Source organism: Nuphar pumila, chromosome 7 (assembly GCF_984573655.1).
Source record: "Nuphar pumila chromosome 7, dmNupPumi1.hap1.1, whole genome shotgun sequence".
NCBI classification, from domain to species: Eukaryota; Viridiplantae; Streptophyta; class Magnoliopsida; order Nymphaeales; family Nymphaeaceae; genus Nuphar; species Nuphar pumila.
This window is the reverse complement of record NC_143255.1, coordinates 39,982,572-40,006,851: the sequence shown is the minus strand read 5'-3', so window position 1 is coordinate 40,006,851 and position 24,280 is coordinate 39,982,572. Positions and strand designations below refer to the sequence as shown.

Below are 24,280 nucleotides of genomic sequence, written 5' to 3'. Positions count from 1 at the left end.
TTAAAAAAAAATATTTTTATGAGCTGAGAAAATTAATGCCTTTATAGCCATTAAATTTGGATCACCAGAGAAACCTGTATACATGTCAGATTTTGGTAATCCAGAAGTTGGTTCCCACTAAATAAAACCTATAGATCACATCTATGGTGTTAGAGAAAAAATACCAAAAATTAAGATTTTTTAAGGAGCCCAACGGGGCAAGAAAATGCAAAATAACGAGTGCATTACTCTCTCTCTCTCTCTCTCTCTCTCTCTCTATATATATATATATATATATATATATATATATATATATATATTGGATCGCTAAAATCTGACCTTTATACAGGGATTTTCGATAATCCAAAAATTTTGTAAATCCGTTTAGCCGTCCGGGCTTAGATTTACCAAAAACAATTTTGTAAATTTGTTTCAAAGCATGATATTGAATTAAAAACACTTTTAAAACCTATTATAGATCTGATCCACCATGGTAAGCAAGATGCACAATTTATGTGTTTGCATCTAATCTATGCTACGAGTACAATGAATCATACTTGAAACATGTTCTCAAATGTACCAACACCTTCGTCTTTTGTCTTAGCACCTTGAAACAACTTTAGTAGATGATGAAAAAGCTCTAAGAAAAAAAAGTATAGGAGATTTATGAGACATAGGTTTAAAAAGGCCACCATAGGGATTGTCCCCCTTATGAGTCTCTCAACAACTCACAAGAGATAGAACTCTATTTCTTCACCTTTGAGGTGGGCCCCACTGGGTGGATTGACCCACCTAGAATCCTCCTCCCAAGGACTTCTAACATCATTAAACCTCTTCTTCTAGAAGAGTTTAAACCAACTATGGACTTTTTAGAGTCCTACTTAAGTTAATACTCTATCTAAATTAACTAACGTGGGGTCCAGTAGAGGGGGATGTCCCACCCTCTCTAGAACCCTCTACTCAGTTTAGATTAATTTATTTATTAATTAAAAATTCTTAAAAAAGAAAAGAAAAGTGGTTCCTCCTAGGTGGTGCCCCCACTTGGGTTCAGATCTAAGTGATCTAGATGCGCAACTCTCGATCTGAATCCAAACCCAATTGGGTTGGATCCAGGAACCAAATAAGAATCCAAATTTTTATGGATTTTTTTTCAAAGAATGTGTTCTCAATGGGACACACATTTGATGCATATTTTATCGATGGAAGGTTGATTTATCAATAAAAAAACTCCTCTTTCCATTATTGAAAGGAAAAGAAAGAGCAATCAAGCCTCTTATGCTCTCTTTCTCTATCTATACATCTAAACGACCAATTCACCTACATGTGCATCCACCCTCCCTCGCTAGGACGATGATCCTACTAGGTATAGATGTAATCTAGTGGTTGAATCTATGACTATCTTAAGGCTAGAGCAAAGTCTCCTAGCTTCTAAGTCTCTCTTTGAGGATTTCTATGTCCACTAACCTAGAGTTGAAGATTTCTAATTTATGGAATCTTAGGGCCTTATGTGATCATGGCTATTTTGAAAAACTTTTGGGCCCCAATTTTGCCTACCTCTATAGGGACTAGGTTCTACCAACGAGAACCTCTACACATGCTCAATTATAGAATCCAACCAAAAGAAAATGATTCTATGAGCATGTTCTAACAAAGCACCTATACCTAGAAAGAAAAAAATGGTTGGAATCTATAAAAAAGAATCCTGAATGCTCTCAAGCAATCAGACATCTCATGGGATATCCTATATAGTCCTTTAAAAGTTAGATGGGTCACACTTCACCATCCACTATTAGACACGCAAGAAACATTGACTCAAAGGCCTTTAGGCTCTCATCAATGTTCCTCTAGGCCTTCACAATCATTCTTAGGCCTATGCCTCAATGAGAAATATGGTTTTCAGTAGTGACACTCACATCCTACATTTCTTCTTCAATAAGAAGAATCCCAACACTCAACAATAATGCTCGTGAGGGAGTTAATGAGAAAATGAGTTGAGACATATATAAACATGAACTTGTATACATTTTACATAAATGTATGATAGATCACTTAAAGCATTTTGATTTATTGTCTCTCCTCAACTTTATTACTTCTTTTTTCTTTTCTGATTTTTTTTAAGAAAATACTTATGTACATGGGGTTTTATTCCAATTATTTATAAACCTTTCTCTTGTTTTTAGGTCTTTTATCTGCATACATTTCTGATTTTTATTTCTTTTTCAAAATTTTCAATTTTTTTTGTTGAAATTTAATACTTTTTAGGATTTTTGTTTTTCCATTTTTTCCAATTGCTACGTACATAAATGGCCTCTATCCTAGATAGGACAATGAGGCAAGGTACTATAAAATAGTACATGCAGCAGAAATGCTATATTGGAACAACGAAGAATCGCAAGATCACAAAGAATGCATATGTAGTGGACAGAGAAAGCATGATGGCTTTTAGGAAGAACGAGTTTTAAGAACTTAGATCACTCTAAATCATGGTTGGATATGAAATAAAGATAAATGTTTCCTTAAACCTTGGTCAAGAAGAAAACAAGCATTCTTTTGAAATCCAAGGAACAAAATCTTTTGAAAATGGTATTCATAAAGATGCAATGTACCAACAAACTTGTTTTTTTTTTAGGTTTTCTAAGTTTTATGCTTTTTATGAAGGAAACCATTTTGCAACCATTACCTTCTTTCTCTAAAGATTATTTTCTTGAAAAACCTCTCAAGCTCAACCACTTGTAAAAGCAAATCATTCAAAAGAAAATCTTGAGTAGATCACCCTTATCTTGAGATCAGAAACCAAAATCAAATGATTATTCAAGATTGAATTTGTCATAAACTTGTCTTTGAAGCTTTCAAAAAATCTTTTCGAAATTGCGAGTGTTGTGCAAAAATTGCATCCCTTATTTTGCTTGAGATGGATCATCCTATCTCTCTTTCAATATGATCTTTGAATTCAAACAATTCTTCCTTCTTTTCTCTTTTCAAGAATTATTTTGGATTCAAGAATTCACTCAACATCCCAGAATCTTAACCTTTACTTCTCAATTTAAAGCCAAAAATATTAAATTAGTGATGCCCCAGCTAAAACCTTTAGAACCTTTAATTAACTCAAAATTCTTTAAGATGAATAATTCTTTATATTCAAGAGATAAAAACAATTCTTATTGTTGTCTTAATATTCAAAAAACTTTATTCTCACTTTTGTCAACACCTTTAAGTGCAATGGCGATGCCACTCACTGCCCAACCTTCACTTCGCATGAATACATGACCGAAGCCTAACCCACCACGCCATGTACTCGATAGATCAAAGTTGGTTTTCTCCTAGCACACAATATTCTAGTCCAACCCATACCCTCATGGTGGCTTATCTAGGTTGAGACTTGGCTTTTAAATCCAACCTTTACCCCATGATAAAACCTATCATGGGCCTTTAACTAAGTGCACTTTTCATGCCTTCTCATCCTTTTCGTTGCTTTATGCATTTTGTTTCCTAATCCAATCCCTACCCTCATGGTGGCCTAACTGAGCTGAGACTTGGCTCTCTTTTTAGATCTAACCTTAAATCCCATGATAGGATTCTACTCAGGTTGGGCCTTGTCCTATGTGCACCTCTTATTCTTATTTTGTGCTTGGTGCATTTGTTTGTTTATTAGAATTTTTATACATGATTTCTCATTCTCTTTCTTTGTTTTTATTTTTCTCTTCTCTCTTATTTTTTTGTGCTTATTCTTCACTCTTTTTCACTCTCTCGCTCACTCATTTCATTTTTTTATCCTCGCACCTGATGCATTCATGTTTAAGCTTCCTTGAATGGTTATTTTATTTCTTTAATATATAGAGTTATTCACTTATGGATTCCCTAGTGAACTAATTATCCTAAGGTTTCCCTCGAACTCCACTGACTTTGTCATTTTAATCTTTTCAACCGGTCTGGTTAGATTAAGGCTCTCCACCTTCCGATAAATTCTTCGAAATAAAAAAGATTCTATTCATTCAAATTTTGAGAAAACTGATTGGATTTAAAGATCATTACTTCTTGAATTAAGAGGATTAAGCTTCTCTCTATAAAGCTTGGGATTACTTTTCAAGAGACTTTGAAAACACCCTGCCCTTGGTTTAAGGATAAGATTTCTTTAAATTTTGGGTCAAGGAATTCAACTCCATCGTCATTAATGAGTTGATAGAAGTTGTCGAGCAAGACTTGTTTAATGACAAATACATGAGATCAAATTTCATTAACAAAACTTGTCATCTCGCAATCCCGCCAGTTAAAACTAGCTTCTCGAAAAGGTATTTGATCGGATCCAACCAAGTCATAATTTTTTCTTCACATGCTAGCATATAATGTCGAAGTTTTTGCATTGCCTAAATGAGTGCTAGATATGTTTTCTCCAATTTAGAATACCTTCTCTCATATTATATACATGTTTTGTTGATATAATAAATAACGTGTTTCATTTTTCCATCTTCTTCGTATTAGACAATATCTGCCTAAGGCTATCTCATTTACTTAGAAGTATAAAAGCAAAGGTTTTCCTATGAGAGGGAGTTGACATCTCAATGATAGCTCTGATCTTTGTAGGGTCTATCTCTATACCCTTCTTGATAACCATGAATCCTAAGAGTTTGCTAGACTCTACTCCAAAGATACATTTTTGAGGATTCATCCTCAATTGGTACTAATGAAAACTATCAAGACTCGAGAGAGACTCTAAATGATTCACCTTGGTCCTAGATTTGACGAGAATGTCATCAACATAAACCTCTAGACAATCATGGATCTGATTATGAAAGATCACTATCATGGCATGCTGATAATTTGCCTCAATGTTCTTGAATCAGAAGGGCATCATAGTGTAACAAAAGATTCACGAAGGGATAGTAAACATGATTTTGGGTTGGTATGGGATGGCCAACTTAATCTGTTTATACCATGAGAAACCATCCATGAAGGAGAACATGGGTTGGTATTGCATGCTCAACAATACATAAGTAAAGGGAAATCATTCTTTGGGGCAGCTTTGTTAAAATCACAAAAATCAATGTAGACCCTAACTTTCCCATCGTATTTAAAGACTGCTACAATGTTTATTAACCATTCAAGATAATTTAAGGTTGGATTAACCCTACCTTAAGAAGATCCTATAGGTTTTCCTTGACTTGTAACTCTACTCATTGATCAACCTTCCTAAGTTTTTGTTTTATTGGTTTTGCATCAAGACATAATATTAAGAGGTGTTCAAATGCTGGATCTAAACTTGACATGTCTTTGAATGACCAGGAGAACACATCAGAATATTGTTTCAAGAACTCAACTAATCTATCCTTCTGTTTGGGTTCTAGGTAAGACCCTATTTTGACAATCTTGGCATCTTCTAGGGTCCCTAGATTGACCTCTTTACTCTTCCCACCTACTAAGGGTAAGGGTGAAGGGCTTTCCTATTTCTCAAAAATCTTATAAAACTCTAGGAGTTCGGTAATGTCTTCATCTACCTCTCCTATGTCGGGCCAAATCCTCGGAGTAGTCCTTGGGTTGATCCAAAAGCTCTAAACCATTGGTTTCTTTCAATTTTTTTACTTTTTAGGTTTTTATTAGATTTTTCAGTTTTTAAGGGTTTCTCTTTTCCCATGTTATTGAAAGTTTCTTCTTTTTCCATGTTTTTGGAATTGTCTTCTTTTTCAATGTTTTTGAGATTTTTTGAATTTGTAATTTTTATTGATTTTCACTATTTATCATTTTTAGATTTTTTAAGTAATAATTGGTAGTATTTACAAATATTTCTTTTTCAAGAATGGACAAAGATTTTTTTTCAAGAATTTTAATGTTTTTAGGTTTTCCTATTTTTCTAATTTTTAAGTTTTTCTTGTTTAGTATCTACAGAATTTATGCCAATGTCACTTGTGCTTAAGGAATGCCATGATTCTGGATTAAAAGAAAGAACGGAGTCAAATACACAACACTGAAAATATTCACTCAGACATAGTTTTTCCCATTCTCGTTTCTACGAAGGAGGAACTAATATCCTTGTCGTTCGTGGGTGTTCAGGCCTCCAGACTCATGGACCCTAGGTCTGAACCCAATGAGTTCCTTGGTTCCTCTTCTTCAAGGAGAAGTTGCTCGATCAAAATTGTCATTTCAAGAATTTTCTTTTATTCATCATCATCTTCTACCAACTTTGCTTGAGAGGATTCTCTCTTTCCTCCTATTGTCACTGGATTTTCTACAACTTTGTCAAAAATAAATTTTCTTCTTTTATCTCTCTTGCTTCTGTAATATGAGTCTTTTGCTGGCCTCTTATTTCCTAGAGCATTTGCCCCACTGTTCCCTTTTTTCTCTGCCGGTTCTGTAATTCCCTGGCTCTCTTTGCCAAGACTGAAGAAAAGCAAATATCCCATCAATTCTTTATTCTGTACTGCCAAGCTTCTCTGAAGTCTGAGTCATCTATCCTACCACCATTCTTGAAAAACTTGAGTCTTCTCAAGCAGTCTGCCACTACTATTCTGGCCCATTCTGATTTCCCCAATTCTACCTCTTTTGATTGGGATTCTTCACTCTTCTAAACCATTAGATCCAAACCAGGTTCAAACCCAGCTAAATCCATGTCAAACTTAAACTCTGGCGTGGATCTAATGGTTCTAGATATGGGTTAGATCAAGTCTAGATCTAAACTATTTGGATCATGACCAATATAGATCCATACTAGAGATGGAGACCCAGATAGATCCACACCAGACATAAGGTCTAGCGTGAACCTAGTGGATCTGAATCTAAATCCAAAAACCCTAAACCCATCCCAACACTAAATGAGAAAATGCCTTTATCTCAGGATTTATAAATCCATTTGAAAAAAGGTTTATGGTGTTTGAAAAATAATATCCTCAACTATAAAATCTCTTTTAATCTTAAAACCAAATTCAATCATTTGAAATGATAAAAATGCCTTTAAATTGGGTTCTACGTTACGAACAAGTCATTTTTAAGATTCAAAACTTTGTTTGGGCCATAACTGGTCATTATGATATCAAATAGAAGTAGTTTTTGGCTTGTTGGAAAACTTGAAAACTCTACTTTTGGTTAAAAGTGGTTGAAGATATTATTTTATAAGTCAAAAGTTTGGTAAAACTGGATTTCCTTCATAAAGTACTCAAAAAACGCCAAAATCCTTTGAAAATACTCTTCAAAAAATATTTTATCAAATGAAACTTTAAAATACCATTTTAAATTATGTGAGTGTGCATGTTTGAGAAACTTTAAGGATTCCTTCTATCCAAGAGATATTTTGTATTCTAGATGAATAACTAATTAAGTATGAAAGAGTTCACACCCTCCAACCTAAGGAATATGAACAAACAAATCATGTTTTCTGACTAGTAGTGACATTATGTGTTGAGGACCAACGACTAAAGTTGGTTCAAGAACCCGAAGAAATTTTGGGTGTTAATATATATATATATATATATATATGTGTGTGTGTGTGTTTGGTATGGGTCTGGTTCAGGTAAACTTGACCCATTGACACCCCTAGTCCTAGGCCTGGACAACGGGCTGGCTGCCCCGTGGCCTGGCCCAAATGGGTCAAGCTTGGGACTAGTTTTCAGAAGAAGGCCAGAGAGAGAGAGAGAGAGAGAGAGAGAGATCTCAACATGTCGGATGTAACCTTATATCGGACCTAAATCCGAATCTAATTAGTCGGATTTAGTATTAAGATCTCAACATGTCGGATGTAACCTTATATCTGACCTAAATCCGAATCTAATTAGTCGGATTCAGTATTAATGTTTTGTTGAAATCAGATTAAAACCCGAATCTGACAATTAAGTGTAAATATCGAGTTTTGGACTGGTCGGATTCAGATTTAGTTATATTTTTTTTTAACCAACTCCGAATCTGAATCTGATTAAGTCGGATTTGGTAATGCCTAGATCTGACCCGTTGACATCCCTAGATAGAGTGAACCACCAACTAACAGGTTTTTTGAAGGGTTTGTTTTTCATGTCTTCTTTAAATCTGACCACATTTGATAGAGAATCACACTTATAATGGTTTTTTGGATAAAAAACAAGTTTTTTTAAGCTTTGAATATTTATAAAAATCTTAGACTATCAATTTTTAAACCTTATAAAAAGATACCTGTGTATTGAAATTGGATGATCCAAGAGTCGATTTCTATAAAATCAAGCATATCCAAAACACATATGGATGGTCAGATTTAAGGAAAACGTGAAAAAAATTCTTCAAAAGCCCGATTAGCTACAAAAGTGTTTTGCAGCTACCACCTTCTCTCTCTCTATACTTCAAAAAATGGATCCATCTTGGATCTCATATATTATTTTGTATTTTTTAATTTTTTGTTAAAATAACCTATGAATTCAATGAAATGAATTGGATGTTGTGAATATATAATGACTTGCAAGCCAACCCGACCCGGTCCAAATTAGGCCCATGGGTCTAACAGGTGGGCCGAGGGCTTTGTATTGGAACCGGGTCCGACTTGAACCAAGCATAGGCCTTGGTTAATGGGCTGGGCTTGACCAAGCCCGACCCGCCCATTGTTCAGCCTTAGAGGGTTCTGCCCTGACCTAGTAAAACTTTTGCCATAATCTATAAAAACGTATTAAGAAACAAGACCCTTAAAGCCAACATCATTTAATCCGGATAAGGTAGACGATGATGATGTCGACTTGCGAAGGGTTTATAATATTGTACTGTCCTCCCACTTTGATAAATAGCATGAACCCACACTTATTTTTAGACTGATCCGAATCCAATGTACTATATTTGGATATGGATCTTAAACTAAGATCCATATGTACATTCAGATCAGATGTGAACTTGCATAATTTTGGCACTGGGATTAGATTCAGATCGGTACTTTCTATCAGATATGAATTAAAATGCATATTAAATTCAATCCTCTTAAACTATTGTGTACTTGTTTTCAACCTTAATTTATCGGATCCAGTATTATGGTTTAAAATTTGGACCAACGTCACTTATCGGATCTAATTAAGATAGACACCCAATATTTGAATTTGGATTCAGAAGGATAATGATTCAGACCATATCCTGCCCGTTTTGGCCTTTAAAATTTGTGCATGATGCAAAATGTCAACAAAGTTGGTGAAGGCCAGCGACTCCACTCACCAATTAAGTTTAGGGCCTGTTTGAAATCTGTAGCTGGGATGGGCGTTTGTGAAATTTATGCATTTGAAGAAGTGGCAGCTGCCAAATCCTGGATTTGGCAATCCATGATTTAGTGTAAATACAAAGGAGAAAGGGCCTCATTTCAATCCCAAATGCATAAACAACCATCCCAGCATCGAGATTCCAAACAGGACCACCAAGGTAGTTTGACCAAGATTTTACCTCAGGACCAACAAATGCATAAACGCCTATCCCAGCGCCGAGATTCAAAACAGGCCCTTATAAACTTCAGCTTTCCTACTATCAAAGTTTTCCGCACATTATTTATTTTGGCACTGTACCTGGCAAAAAATGCCTTACATGGTCATGTTTTTTTTAGGAAGCCTTACATGCTCATGTTATGGGCAAGTATTAATGATGCTAATTAAGATGATTCTCAAATCAATTGCCCCTAAGGGCCTGTTTGGAATCTTGGAGCTAGGATAGGCCTTTTATGCATTTGGCGATCCTGAGGTAAAATCTTGGTCAAACTACCTTGGTGGTCCTGTTTGGCAACGCGGCACTGAGAGTTTGGGATGGGAAGTGAGGTCTTTTCTCTTTTGTATTTACATTAAATCATAGATTTGACAGCTGCCACTTTTTCAAATGCATAAACTTCATAAACCCCGTCCCAGCTACAGATCAATGTCGAATGAGGTAGCTGGATGGTATATTACTACAAGAAAAATGCGGATTAGCGACAGACGCTACCCATTGCTAATCCATCGCTAAATGTGTTTAGCGACGGATTGGTGATGGCTTAGTGACGGATAGTATTGGTCGCATAATCATATTCGCTAAATATCGATAAAACTGATCTGTCGCTAATTAGCGACGGATTAGCAATGGATATAATCCACCCATAATCCATTGCTAAACAAGCACGGATTTGGTTTTGCGATGGAATGTAATCTGTCGCTATTTTAGCGACAAATTATATTCTGTTGCAAAACCAAATATTAGCGACATATATTATCCGTCGCTAATTCATCACAAAATTTAAAAAAAATACAAAAAAAATATTTGAAATATAACTATTGAGAAAAAATTCTCGCTATACAATTTATATAAGTTGTGTATAAAAGACAAAGTACACATAAAAAATACATATACAAAATAGGTGAAACAAATTTTACACAAGTTGCAAAAAAGAACAATGTTTATTTCCCAAGAATAACTTAAAGACAAATATTAGATTGAAAATAAATTGTTTTGCAGTTTACCGTAGTTATTCAATATAATCAAATCAATATGGCAGTAACTGTAACTATGAAAGGAAATTGATTAACATGTAGATGCAAACTCAGAATGTGACCAAACAATGACTCACCAACTAACTTAGAATAGACAAATTTCTTGAAAAGAAAAGAGAGTGCTCCTTGATAAAAGAATGTTGCTGAACATGGATCACCTTCTTCTCCAAAACTGCGTACAATGTCCATAAATCAATAGTGTTCCACAAAGAAAAGTGGGTCCCAAACATAAGCCCGCGAAAAAAAAAATTCTTTGGGGGGGGCGGGGGGGGGGGGGGCTGCCCCCCTATACCCCCCCCCCCCCCCCCCCGCACTGGGGGGAACCCCCGGACCCCCCCTCTACTAAAGGCAAAAACACTGAATCAGGCTCCACAACTCATCAACTTCCACTAAAACAACATATAAGAAATTGGAGTAGGCAGATATTCCTTGATTCTTAATTGTATAAAAAAAAACTTTCATGTAAAGAAACAAAAATTTGATAATGATGGCACAAACCCTCTTCAATATTGTACTTATCGTTTGCAATTGAATCTTCCCAATGTTTTCATTGACGTATCTAGCAAATAAAGCTTATAAAAGTCAATAATAGATTATTATACTAACCATTATTTCTCCACAATATTCATTAGTTATGGGAACATAAAACAACTTGATTTTTGTTGTAGCCAAATTAAGATATTTGGTACATATGAATAAAAAAGAAAAAAAAACACCTATTTTAGATACCTTAGCACCTCCCAAGAGCATGGTAAGAACCCTGAAAATAACATGGACAATAGCCAACACAAAGATAAAGATATGCAACTGATGTATTGCTTCAAGTGATAAGAGTTGGACTTGAACATAAATCCAAAATCAGTCTGTTAAAAATTAAAAAAATATCAAGCAAGAATATTAGAACCACAAAAAGCACTACCCACAATTTGTAACTGAAAATAGCTTAATAAAAAGAAGTATATGAACAACATCCTAAATAAATAAATAGGACAGACAAAGTATTATGTCTAGAAGAGATTACGAAGATTTTACCTTTAGCTCATAAGCAATGCCTACATTGAAAGATCTATGTAGCTATGTGTCTAATATTTGCAACCACCTAACCTACCTTGAAACACAAATGTATCGTTCACATAAAGCATTAGCCAAAAAGATACTTGACAGGGTTTGACAGTGACAAAACATACACGCTGTGAACGGTCAAAGCATCATATGTAAAACCCACGTTTCAAAAAAAAAAAAATTATCGGACCCGGGCCGGGTCGGGTCCGGACCCGTCCCGGGCCCGCCATCGATAGGGTTTTAAGTTAACCCGACTCGAGAAGGGGATTTTGAGAAAACCCCTTCTCGAGCGCCGCAACACCTTCCCCCCCTCCACCTTCGATTTCGGGGAGATTAGGGGAAACCCATCGGGGTTTCCCCATTCATCGCCCCCCCCCTGAGGCTTTTAAAAGCACTGCAAGGGGGCGGTGGAGGGCGCACAACCCTTCGCTCCCAGCACGCCGCCCTCGATCTCCTCGCGATGACCCCCTCCTCCTTCTCTGCGCTCGCCACCGCCGCCGTCGTTGCGCCCCACGCCGACGCCGGCCACCACCTCCCAGGTACGCCACTTCTCCTCCTCCCTCTTCTCTTCCTCACCCCCCCTCTCCGGGAGGCCGACAGGCGGCTCACAGCCCCTGCCGCGGCCTCCCACCTTCCCTGTGCCCATTGGGGGGGCGACAGGTGGCCTATGGGGCCCCTGTCGTCCCCTCTTCCCTCTGGGGGTGCGCCGGAGTGCCGGCAGGGGACCAATGGCCCCTGCGACACCCCCTCACCCCTATGGGTGATAGGGAAACCGACGGGAGGTCGGTTGCCCTCCCTGTCACCCTCGCCCCGGTCTCTCTTTTTCTGGCAGGGGTCAGTCTCCCTGCCACCCCTAGATCACCTGTAGGCAGGAGCAATGCCCCTGCCGCTTCATGTTTCCCGGCAGGCAGAGGCTCGCCCTGCTGCCTCTGGGGTTTTGGCACGCAGGGGTAGTGCCCCTGCCGCCTTCCTATCTCGGCTGGCAGAGGCAATGCCCCTGTCGCCCTTTGTTTTGTTCGGCTGGAAGGGACTCACCCCCCTGCCGCCTCTTGGCTTCTGGGAGGGCAGGGGATAACCCCCCTGCTGCCCCTTGATTCTCTGCACGCAGGGGCTTGTCCCCCTGTCACCCCCCGTCCTGAGCTCTCTCCCTCTCTCTGTCGGCAGGGGCTGGCCCCTGCCTCCTTGTTGCTGTCGGCAGGGGCTAGCCCTGCCGTCTCGTGGCTATCGACAGGGGCTGCCTCCCCTGCCGCATCGATGTTGCCGGCAGGGGCTGGTCCCCTGTCGTCTCGTGTTGTCGGCAAGGGCTGGCCCCAGAGCCGGACCTGTAAAGAGGAGAATGAGGCTTGGGCCTCAGGGCCCCTGGGCCCAAAAAAAAAATTAGGGGCCCATTTTTATGGCCCGAGCTCCCCTATTTTTATTTAATATAATATAAATATTTGTAATATTATATTTGTTTAATGTGAATGCAAATTTTATTGTTATTTTGATTCTTTAAAAAAAAATCGGAGGCGCTGCCCCCCCTCCTACTATTAATAGGGGGCCCATTTTTTCCCTCCGCCTCAGGCCCCATAAAACACAGGTACGGTTCTGGCTGGCCCCCCTGTCGTTTCGTGGCTGTCGGTAGGGGCTCAACCCCTGTTGTTTCGTTGCGGTCGGCAGGGGCTCAGCCCCTGCCGCCTCACTGCTGTCGGCAGGGGTAGACCCCCTGTCGCCTCGTTGCTGTCGGTAGGGGCTGACCTCCTGCCGCCTCGCTGTTTTTGACAGTGGCTCATTCCCTGTCGCCCCGTTGTCGTCGGTGCCGCCTTCGCCTAATTCTACCCTTGCCCCGTTGCGCCATTAATTATATTAACATAATTGAATATTTAACACTTGCATATTTACGCAACAGGTCCCGATCGTGCTCTGCTGCTCAACCCTCGTATTATCCTCACGCGTAGGCGTATGCATCTGCATGACATCCCAAGGTAGGGTAAAGTTGCACAAAGGGCAATTGATGAACCTAATTAAGTTAAAATAATTAAGATGTCCATGCTGGATATACTTAGATTTATATTGCTTCTGCATTGCATATTTTGTTGTCTGCATAATTATGAATTCGGGTACGGTTGTACTTTTCGAGTATTAATTTGCGTATTTGCTTATGTGGTTGAAGGTGGTTTCGTACTTTTTGCAATACTCATGCCCTTAATTGCTTGCATATATACTTGTCTGTACGTTCCTATGGGTCAACGTACAATTTCATTCTTCGATTATTATTTTGCATAGTTGTTTATGAGTTGAGGTGTGGTTTCGTATTTCTTGAAATACATATGACCTTGTTTGCTTGCATACATTTTTGCCTGCACGTTTCCTTTGAGTGAGGTACGACTTCGTGTCTCGTGTATTACTTATGACCTTATGTGTTTGCCTATCTAATTGGTCAAGGTATGGTTTTGGTACCTCATGTGTTACTTATGTGTGTTTCGCTCGATGTGCGGCATTGCAAGTCGAGAGTTGCTTGTTGTCAGGTTATAACCTGCATATGCTCATATTTATGGTAAATATGTACTTACATAAACGTAGTCTTGTGCCTATCCTAATATCACTTGTTTTCAAAACACTAGAAGTTGTGTTTGTGCATTGTAGTTCTTTAAAAGCGAGTTTCTTTCTGTCAACCCAGTGCTCTTCAAATTGCACAGCTTTTGCAAAGTTAAGTTTTAGGTCTTGTAGGATTGCGAAGTCACATTTGGCCCCTCCCAAGTCCACACACTTGGGAGAAATGTTTTATAACCTTGATTCAAGTTGCGGCTCAATTCGAATAACCCCGATCAGGGGCATGAGCATATGAATGACTGGGGTTCTGTTGAAGGACTCATTCTTTATTTATCAATCTAGTGTCACATGTCGATACTAAGATAAATTTTGGATGCAAGATTGATAGTGTTGTGCCTTGCGTGAAAGACTTAATGTGGCATTATGGCTTTTAAGGATGAATCGTGCCAAATGAGCACTCCTATTTCTTTGAATTGTTATGAAGTTGTGTGTTGGGTATTCCTTTTGAGAAGCCCACAGACCTCCCCGGTTCAGTATAGCGTACTTTTAGACATGCACAACATGTTAAGTACTTTGTTGATCAGACGAGAGATCCGAGATGACCTTGCATCATATGAAAAATGTCGTTGAAGTGAATTCAAGACTTATCTTGCTAGGCTGTGTTGTATTCATTCTTTTGCAGATAATATCTGTTGGGGTTTCTTTTGTGGAACCATATCCCTTTCATCGTAGTCGTACTTATGACATGTACGACCGTACTTTTTGACAAGTACGTCTTCTTACGTTGCGATGATTGGATGAGTAGGTTGTGGCAACCTCGATGAGCGCAAATAACAAAATGTTGTGATCACCTAAATAAGTGATGTTTTCGCCTTCACTGGCAAGATACTCGAGTGGGTCGAAAGACCAGAGTATGTAGAATGGGTCTTCAGTTAACTACCCCTGATGTACTCATTCGAATCGCTGACTCCTGTCAGGAGAGAGGACAGAAAGGTACAAAACTTCGATGGACAGGCTATTAATGGCAGTTACGAGCAAAAGACTCGGCTTCCCCAGTCATCGGAGTTAGAGGAATGAGACTACCATAATTATCCTAGGTGGTAGCTCTCCATGTTTGGGATGCATCCATTGTTTATGCTGCTTCGGAGATTTCTCTCTTGGTCACCGACCGTCCCCTTAAGTGTGGACTCAGTCAGCTATCCGGGTTATCATAAAATACATAGCATAATAAACCCCCGGATCAGTCTAGGCTGTTTCTAGAGTCGTGCCTTGTGCGTACCCGCTTTGCCAGTTAATATCGAAACATAATTTAAATCCGATCACACAATGTGTTCAGTTATGCACGTATGAAAGTTATAGGGTACAACAGGTTCAATACTTATGGAATTGTGTATGTGGTTGATGAAGCATTGTATTTTGCTAGTTCACTTTCTTGTGCAGTGCTTTGCTTGTAATAGTTAGCCTACTTGTGCCAGTAAAATGCTTGTAATAATTTTAACATTGTGTTCATGATAGTTGTTTTGTGAATCTGTTGAAATTAAATTGCTATATAATTGCCTGTCTACCTGACATATTAAATTATTCTGCTTAATTATGTTCAATATTGTCATGTCTGTGCACCTACCAGTTTTTAGTGAAACTGACCCATTTTATGGGCAGGTAATGGATAGGTAATACAGTCGCGATGGCACTATGGCGTGATGAGATCAAGATAGAGCTCTTTCCCTGACGTTTCGCTCCTGAGGACATGTTGGTAAATTTGGTATAAAGTGTGTTTCAAAATTTCTCTTTTATTAAACCGTGAGTTAATAAAACTGTTTTAGTAAGCTTCTTCTTGGTTTCAACAAACGAATTCTCAATTATTGAAACTCCGTTTCTAGACCATTTGATTTCAATGGTTGTGCGAGATTTGACAAAAGGAAAGTTTACGCTGTAATGCGCTCAAGGTCCATTGACTTGTGGTTTTAAAAATATCATTTTCCGCTGAAGTATTATTTAAACTCTGATTATTGTATGATTTCAAAGCTTTTTAAACTATTCTAAAAAGTTACAAGTCCTGGATTTTTGGGGCGTTACATCATATGTATGATGATATAGGAATGCATTGACAAGGGAGAAACAAACCAGTTAAAATCTTTGCAATGTGATGTAAATACTGATCCGAAGACATCTATATCAAACAAGACATAAACATCCAATCAAATTCCAGTCACAATTAGTGGTCTCATGTAGAGCACAAGCAGATTATTGAGCACGACATTTGAATTTCACAATGGAGTGAACAATGTATCATCAAATTATCCAGACCTACCTTCAGACTGCAATGATGCGAGCTGCCACCTGTTGCAAGCAGGCGCCTTTTGCTACCCGATAAATTGGAAGAGCCAAAAACTTGATAGTGGCTCATTGTCTATGTAGATGTCGATTCCCTCTTACGTGGAAGCATGTGATTATAAAAAATTTAATCCTCAAGAAGCCACAAGCCACACAACAGGGCAACTAAACTCGCTGCTTAATATATATACGTAACACAAAGATGGTATCAATATAAAGTAAACACGAATATGACAGGCGATCCTTGACTTTCTGCTAAACTCATATGGATTCGATATAAAGATTTCATGACCAAATCAGATGGATATCCGATTTTGATGGATATCTGAATCCAATTGCATGTATTTTCTCAAAGTTAGAATTAGTTTGGATCTGAATCTAAAACTGTGTCCAATTAGCTAATATCCAATTAGTCGGGTTTGGTATTAGGTACATCTGACCTGAACCCAAACCCATAAAATTCTTGGGACATGGTTTTTTGCAATAGGGAGAACCACTACTTTAGTTTAGACTTGATAAGTATGAGCTGAGAGGTGCCACATTGATGGTCACCCTGTTTTAGCATATCTGCTATGTAAAACTCCATGTGTACTCTTTATTTAAACGTGCTATCGGTAATGAATTTTACTGGCACAATGCATAATTTGCCAGCAAAATTCAGTTTATCACTGGCACTAAGCAAAATAAAGCCAGTGAAAAGGTACTTTTATTGGCACGCCAGGGGGACGGGCCAATAAAGGTATTTTTTCTTGTAGTGAAACCAATAAAAACTAAGCTCTCTACATGTAAAAAATGAAAATGAGATGGGATGTTGATCTGAATCCAAATTAGATCTGACCTTAAATAGTGATTTGAATCCAAACCAAATCTGAATATGATATGACACCACATTTGGATCCAAATCTGAAAAAAATGTGCCACATTCAAGTTTGAGCTTTTTTTTTTTGGGTGGGGTTAAAGTTTGCTACAATCGTTTGTACTTGGCAATGACTTAGCAAACTTCATTTTTTAAATTTGTTTTTTTTGTGTGCAAGTGACCCCATGGCTGTGTGATCTACATTATGTTTTTAGAGAAAACTAACTTTTGAATCATTGGAATTTGAGCTATTTACATATTTTTCTGGTTCTTATTTCTTTTTTTGTACAAGTGACTCCATTATGTGATCTACATGATGTTTTTAGTGCCAACCAGCTTTTGAATCATTGGAAATTATCCTATCTACATGTTTTTCTGTTGATGAAAAAAATGAACGGTTATAAATGCACTGATTTTTTTGACTAAAAAAACATGTATTTTTTTATCTAAAAAACATGAACCAAGAATCATTTCCCACTAAATCGAGCATGCTGCATGCACACATCAGCCAGGTTAGATAGAGTCAAAACTACTTGTATCATGAGGTTGCAACTAGATTGTACCTAAAATCGACAATATTAAATATAAACCTTTTTTTTTGTTGATTTTAGGAAAGAATAAACATACATGAGATCTCGATCTCCTACAGTGCACTTGAAACTCTAAAATATTGGTAAGGCCAGTTTAGTTACGTGCAAACTGTTTTCGGGTTCAGCTTTATTTAATTGGATCTTAGAGAGCATTTTTGCTTGCATTTTTTCAATGCCAAAATGAATTCATGTGATTCCAAATCATGCAAACAGGACATGTGATTCTAATTCGAAACGTTTTCTTCTCATTTGAGGCAAAGTTAACGTATCCTCATTCTAATCAGGATTCATATTTGGACCTATTTCACAAAAATCAGACTCTAATTTGGATCAGCAACCATTCAATCCGTATCTGATCCATTTATACATAGTGGGGTTACTTTAAAAGGTCCCTTTTGGTGGATACGGGGATGTTTAGGGGTGTCAATGTGTCAGGTTGACTTGGGCTCGACTCGTATTAAACCTTATAAGATGTCATAAACAAAGAGGTTCAATTAGAATATGTGTTATTAGTTATATTGGTGGGTCTGGGTTAACACTAACTCGACCGGTTGACAGCTCTATATATGGGATCTTTGTTTGAAAAATATCGCAAGATTTATAAAAATCTCGCCGATATATCAAGAGAAATTGCCTTGAAAGTTTAAAATGGTAATTTCTTGCGATATTTTCAAACAATGACAAATATCGTAATATTTACATTTTTAAAAGATATTTATCATGAGATTTTTATTTTTAAATGTGTTTCACGTATATTTTCTTATAAAAATATTTTATTTTTATTTTTATTTATTTTTTATTCCCAAGATTTTGCTAAAAATGCAAGATTTATGAAAATTTTCAAAATCTCTCGAGTTTTTCTCCTGCCGAGATTTTGCCGTTTTTAACTTTTGTCACTATGGTGTGGTAGGGATTGAATATAACTGATGAATCGGTTATATCCAATATAATCAGCTCCGCCCTTATCAGTCGCAGAGTTGGGTCCGGGTCTAGCCATATCTGGATCAGAGCAAAACCATGACCTAGAGAATGGGACCTACAGTCGGTCATAGATTTCAGTTGAACCCATTTCTCTTAGGCGGAGCAGACGAATTTGGATCTGGACCAAATGGTCTGAATCCGAACAGAAACGATCCATATTCCGTACTCCCAACGAACCAGTGCTATATAAGTACGGTAGTAACTAGTAACTAACCACGGCATCCATTTTCTCCACTTTTCTTCCATTCTTCTCCTTCCGTATTTTCCCTCTCTTTCCGAGGAAAAATCACTCGGGAGAATTCTGATCGTCGTTTCTGCAGAGAACCATGCGGATCATTAACCCACGAGAAATCTCCCTGATCATACTGCTCCTCGATCTCGTGATGTTCTTCATCGTTTGCTCCATTGGAGGGGCGGAAATCAACCGATCCATCGACAGGACTCGCACTCCAGGTAATCTCTTCCCTTCTTGATCTTTCTTGATGTTTCTCGGTGGAATTTGTGCTTTCTGATCGAACGAGGGATAGCTCAGATTTTTTTTTTTCCAATTTTTAGTTTCACTTTAGTTTCTTGTTTAATTGCGCTTGATTGAGATCAGAATCTCAACGTACGGTTACGGTGAAACCACGTGAAGGACAACAGATTGCGGTTCCTCTTGCGATCGGCCGCGAGTGTTTACGAATCACATTTCAGTTTGTTGTTTAATTGCGTTTGGTTGAGATCAGAAACCCTGGACTTTTCTGAAACTGCGTGAAGAACAAGAATCGCGACTGCTTTTTGCGTCAGATCGTCTTTGAGAAACAAACGAGGGAGAAACATAGCGGGAATTCTCCCTTTTCATGCAGTGAAATGCTTTTATTATTTCTTATTTGCTTATCCGTGATTTAAGCGACTCTTGATCGTGCTTCGTAAGAAAAAAAAAGATATAACTCTCAGAACAGATAGAGTTCTAGACTTCTTTGAAGCACGATCATGCAGAAAACGTAGGTAATTACGTAAACAACGAGCGAATCCAGTTCGTTTGTGACTTCAATTTCGATCATAAGTTCTCTTTTGCTCGTCGCTTTCACTTGCATTTTTATAAGGTACAGCATCGAAGTTTCAGGATCGATAAAGTTTTTGATCGAGTTCTTTGTTTGAGCATTTTTCTCGTTGTCTGAAATTCTCATTTCGTCGGTTATTGTTTTTTCTAAAAGAGAAAAATTCACTTCGTCAGTTTTGCTTTGAGATTGTTTTCCTTTTCCCTCCCTTTGCTGTTTGGTTTGCAATCAATGGACGAAGTGAGACCGTGAGAATCTCGAGGAAATAATGAAATTTAACCTTGTAGATCAGAGGTTCTCGTGCCTTTGTCCCTTAATTGCGATCATGTACGTCTATTTTTGTAAGCACTAGCATCGAAATTACATTATCGGCGAACTTGATGGAGTTCTTTGCTAGAGCATTTTTCTCGTTACCTGAAATTCTCACCTTGTCGGATTTTCTTTTCTGAAAAACAAAATCAGTTCGTCTGTTTTGCCTTGAGATTGTTCTATTTTTTCCTTCCTTTTTCTGTTTGATTTGAAATCGATGGACGAAGAGAGAGAGTCTCCATGAAATGACGAATATAACCTTGTGGGCAGGGGCGTAGCTAGGGGGGGCAGTCCTACCTCCCGAAACAGTTTAAATATATATATTTTTTTAAAGGCCCAGTCCTATCCCAGCCCTAATTCCATATGAAATAGATTTTTATCCATTTCTGTAGCCCATCCCAGTCCTAGCCCAGCCCAGCCCAGCCCTGACTGCAGCAAATAGTTTGATTTGTCCATATGAAATAGATTTTTATTAATAATTGTAGCCATTTTTTATTTTATCTAAAATAAAATTTTTTCGCACAAATACATTTTTTTTTGCTACACCCCTGTTTGCCCCCCCCCCCCCCACATGAATCCTAGCTACGCCCCTGCTTGTGGGTTACAAGAATCGGGTACGTGTTTTGTTCTCTTTTGCGTCCAATTCTGCAAGCTCTAGCATCGAAATTACATGATCGGTTAAGTTATTGGTCGAGTTCTTTGCTTGAACATTTTTCTCGTCATCACAAATTTCTCAGTTCTCACTTGTATTTCTTTGACATTGTTTTAGTTTTCAGTTTTAAGTTTTCCCGCCCTTTTCTGTTTCGTTTGAAATCAATGGAGAGAGAGAGAAAGATATAACGAATTTACCCTTGTAACAAATTTGTGGTTCTCCTCTTGGCCGGTTTGAGCCCGTAACATTCATCGGGACCAGCAGAAGATGTTCATAACTGAAAGGATTATTTCCGTTTTCATGCTGATTTCTTTCGCCGGGCCGAAAGTGGGCGATGAGAACGGGTTGAAAGAAAGAGGGCGTTTAGGGGATTCTGAATGCTCTCTCTCGGTACGATTTCTGTCAACTGTCAACACGATCAGCTTGCATGACTTGGGTTCAAACTTGACAAATATGCCCTTCATCTCTTGATGTTTTACGAGGTCTTGTTCATATTATGAACGAAGAGGCCCATAATAAGTGAAGTGGCATTTACGACTTTAGCGCCTGTTTCACGTTTCTGGTTGGCCGTAACTCCGGAGGGCGGATCGGTTCAATCACATTCATGGCACGCTTTTGAGTGTGCAACTGCTCCTGACCGGCCTCCGTTTCTGAGGAGATACAACTTGTCAGCCACCTGACCGCCTTCCATTTCTGGGATACACCTTGCCAGTTATAGGGCCCAACAGTAGATGAGGGCGGATCCCAGAAATGGAGGGCGATCAGGTGCAGCCGCGATTGCACCTGATCCGCCATCAAAAGTTAAACTCTGTATCCTAATTTTTCTACAACCAAGAAAATACTTAGGGTCAATTTGGATGTGGAACCGCTTATCCAAGAAAGGAAAATGAGTTCCCGTTGTAGTCTCATCCCAAATTTCCCAGATTTTCCAAGTTTTGAGGGTAAACGTATGCATCCAACTTCTTCTTTTGAGGGATTGTTTTTCCCCCATTCAATTTAATCTAAATATACAATTCCCAATTTTTCTCTATAAATGTTTTTTTTTTCGAGAATAGAATGAATAAACGGACATGTTATATCACCTCTTATAATTTTTTTTTCATGATCATCTTAATTATTTTCTGTATTTTTCAAAGGCATGGGATCCAACTTAACCTCGCATACGTATTAGCTCTGTCATATGTTCCAATAATTGCTTCCTTCATTTAGTTTTCTTCTAGATGAATTCAAAACTTTTAGATTACTTATTTTAGTTTGTAGATTTTTTGGTTCACTTTAACCAATTCCACAACTTGAAATTTTGTTTTATTTGTCTACTCACATAATGTAGAAAACGATAATAGGGCCACTTGAAAATTCCTTTTCCTCATTCCGGATTCGCAGTTTGTGATAGCAGCTTAAGTGCAGAGAGCCTTCCTATTTTTCGATGTCCAGGCTTGAGACAGCGCCTTGCGGGGGTTCGAACCGCAGATCCCTTGTGTTTTGTAGTATTATTGAACAGTAATGAGTTCTTGAAATAGAAGTTTTATTGGTGATGCTTTTGATTTGTTCATGCATGCAGCAATCCACAAGGATGCACTCGCGCTCCCAACGGCTCCATCCCTCCCCTTCCCTGCGTTCGAGGATCCTGCCACTGGTTACTTTGTGATCTTCGCACTCATCGCCGGGATAGTGGGGATAGCATCGACCAATGCTGCATACTATCACATCGCCCACTGGATTCCCCAAACCCTCCCCTTGGCGTCGACTGCTGCGTTCACCACCTGGCTGCTGACCATTGTGGCCATGGGGTAAGCAATGGATTTTGTTTCTTAGTCGTTGATGACTAATCTAATGGGTGTTTGTACGTCCTTTCTTGAAATTCCACTGAAGATGGAATTCCAAGACCACTGAAATAGGTGCTGAACAGGCGTGTTAGGTCACTTCTACAAAGTCCCGCAGGATTCTGAGCTCTGACGTATTTGATTAGAGTTTAGATGTTGGTAACTTGGCAAATTCTGGAATTTCCATCAATGAAAACAGAGTCCAAATATGCAGTTAAGCCAAACACTGGATTGCAAAACCTGGGTTGAAATCTGATTCCAGAATGAAAAATCCAGCTGATCCAGAAATAAGGATGCAGTCGGGTCGGATCCGGTTTGAATGTATCCTCTAGTGAACCGGACCTAATGAGGTCCTGGCTAATTGGATTTGGATGGGAAAGGTCTATACCAAATCCGGATATGTCTAGCATAAAATAGTCTATCAGATACATCTTTACATATACCCAGATTTCGATAAACATCAGATTCGGACTCAGTTCGAATCGGAGTGTATAACCTCAAACTGAATCTGAATCCAATTGTTAATCATGCTTGTTAATTCTCTACCGAATCTGACCAAGCAGATTTGTATTCACTTGGATTTGTGACCCATATCCGGACCATTGACACCCGTATCCAGAAACACCGTTAGTAAAAAGATAACTAATTAGTTGTGTCTCCTTTTTCTGCAGGTTTGCTGTGAAGGAGAAGCAAGGAAAGGATGCGAACCCTCAAATGGTATCGGCATTTTCTTTCTGGATGATTTTTTTTTTTGCCAGTAGGTAGGCCTCAGAAGCTAGTGATGAACTCTTTGACCTGTGCTAGAGTATGGCAAGTCTTGGCTCACCTCAGGACTCAGCCTAGTTGCACCTCGACCGAACTTGGATGCCTACGTTCCAATTTGTCTGAGCCAGGAGTGCTTTCGGAGACATCTATAAATGGTTTGACCCGGGAGGTCCAGCTATTGTGGGCAACTTTATGGCACCTGTTCCGAGGCTCCGAGTAAATTAGTTTTCTATCTCTAAGTTGTGTGTGTCCAAGTCCCGGGTTTTAGGTAGGTCGGAATCTGGTCCAGTCAATAAAACCTACTCAGTAGATGAGCTTAGGTATAGTAATTCGTGCCCGAGCTTAGAATTTGGCAGGATTGACAAGACCGAGTCTGAGTTTCCTGAACAAGTGTGTGAACCATATCAGAAATTCTGGTTGATCATCTCAGTCAAGAGCTAACAAGACCTTTCCGGTGTGGGGTTTTCAAACGCAGAAAACGATGGAGGCCTTCGTGATCATCCTCATGTGTAACCAGTTCCTGTACCTCCTCGCCATCCATGCACCGTTTCTGAGCGAGCTCAAGCCGGGTGCCGTGTGGTTTCCTGGAGAACGCATCATTCAGATCTGATGACGCACGTGCGTATGCCATCACCAGCAGGAACTCCTTCTTCCTCTTCCTCCATCTCCTCTCTGGTTCTTCAATTTCCTACTTTTGATGAAACCTTTGTCAAAGTTGATCTGTTGCTAAGGTGATGAGTGAATGGCACAAACAATTGGTTTCGCGAACTGCGTATGGGAAATGGGAATATGAAGTGCAGTCGGATTCGGACTTGGTATGCCCAATCCAAGTTCTACGCTTACTGCCTCATATCTTTGCTAAACTCATAGAAGAGGTTTTCCTTACCTGACACCACACACGCTCACGCACATGCACACACC

General features: G+C 38.8%; 1 protein-coding gene across 1 annotated transcript; it reads left to right on the top strand.

Moving 5' to 3' along the window:
- The first annotated feature begins 19,096 nt into the window (after positions 1-19,096).
- Positions 19,097-23,969, top strand: LOC149832011 (membrane protein PM19L-like). The gene is made up of 4 exons (XM_090013135.1): positions 19,097-19,223; positions 22,333-22,561; positions 23,266-23,311; positions 23,790-23,969. The coding sequence occupies exons 1-4, from the start codon at positions 19,097-19,099 to the stop codon at positions 23,967-23,969; spliced, it is 582 nt and encodes a 193-aa protein (XP_089869261.1).
- The last annotated feature ends 311 nt before the right edge of the window (positions 23,970-24,280 follow it).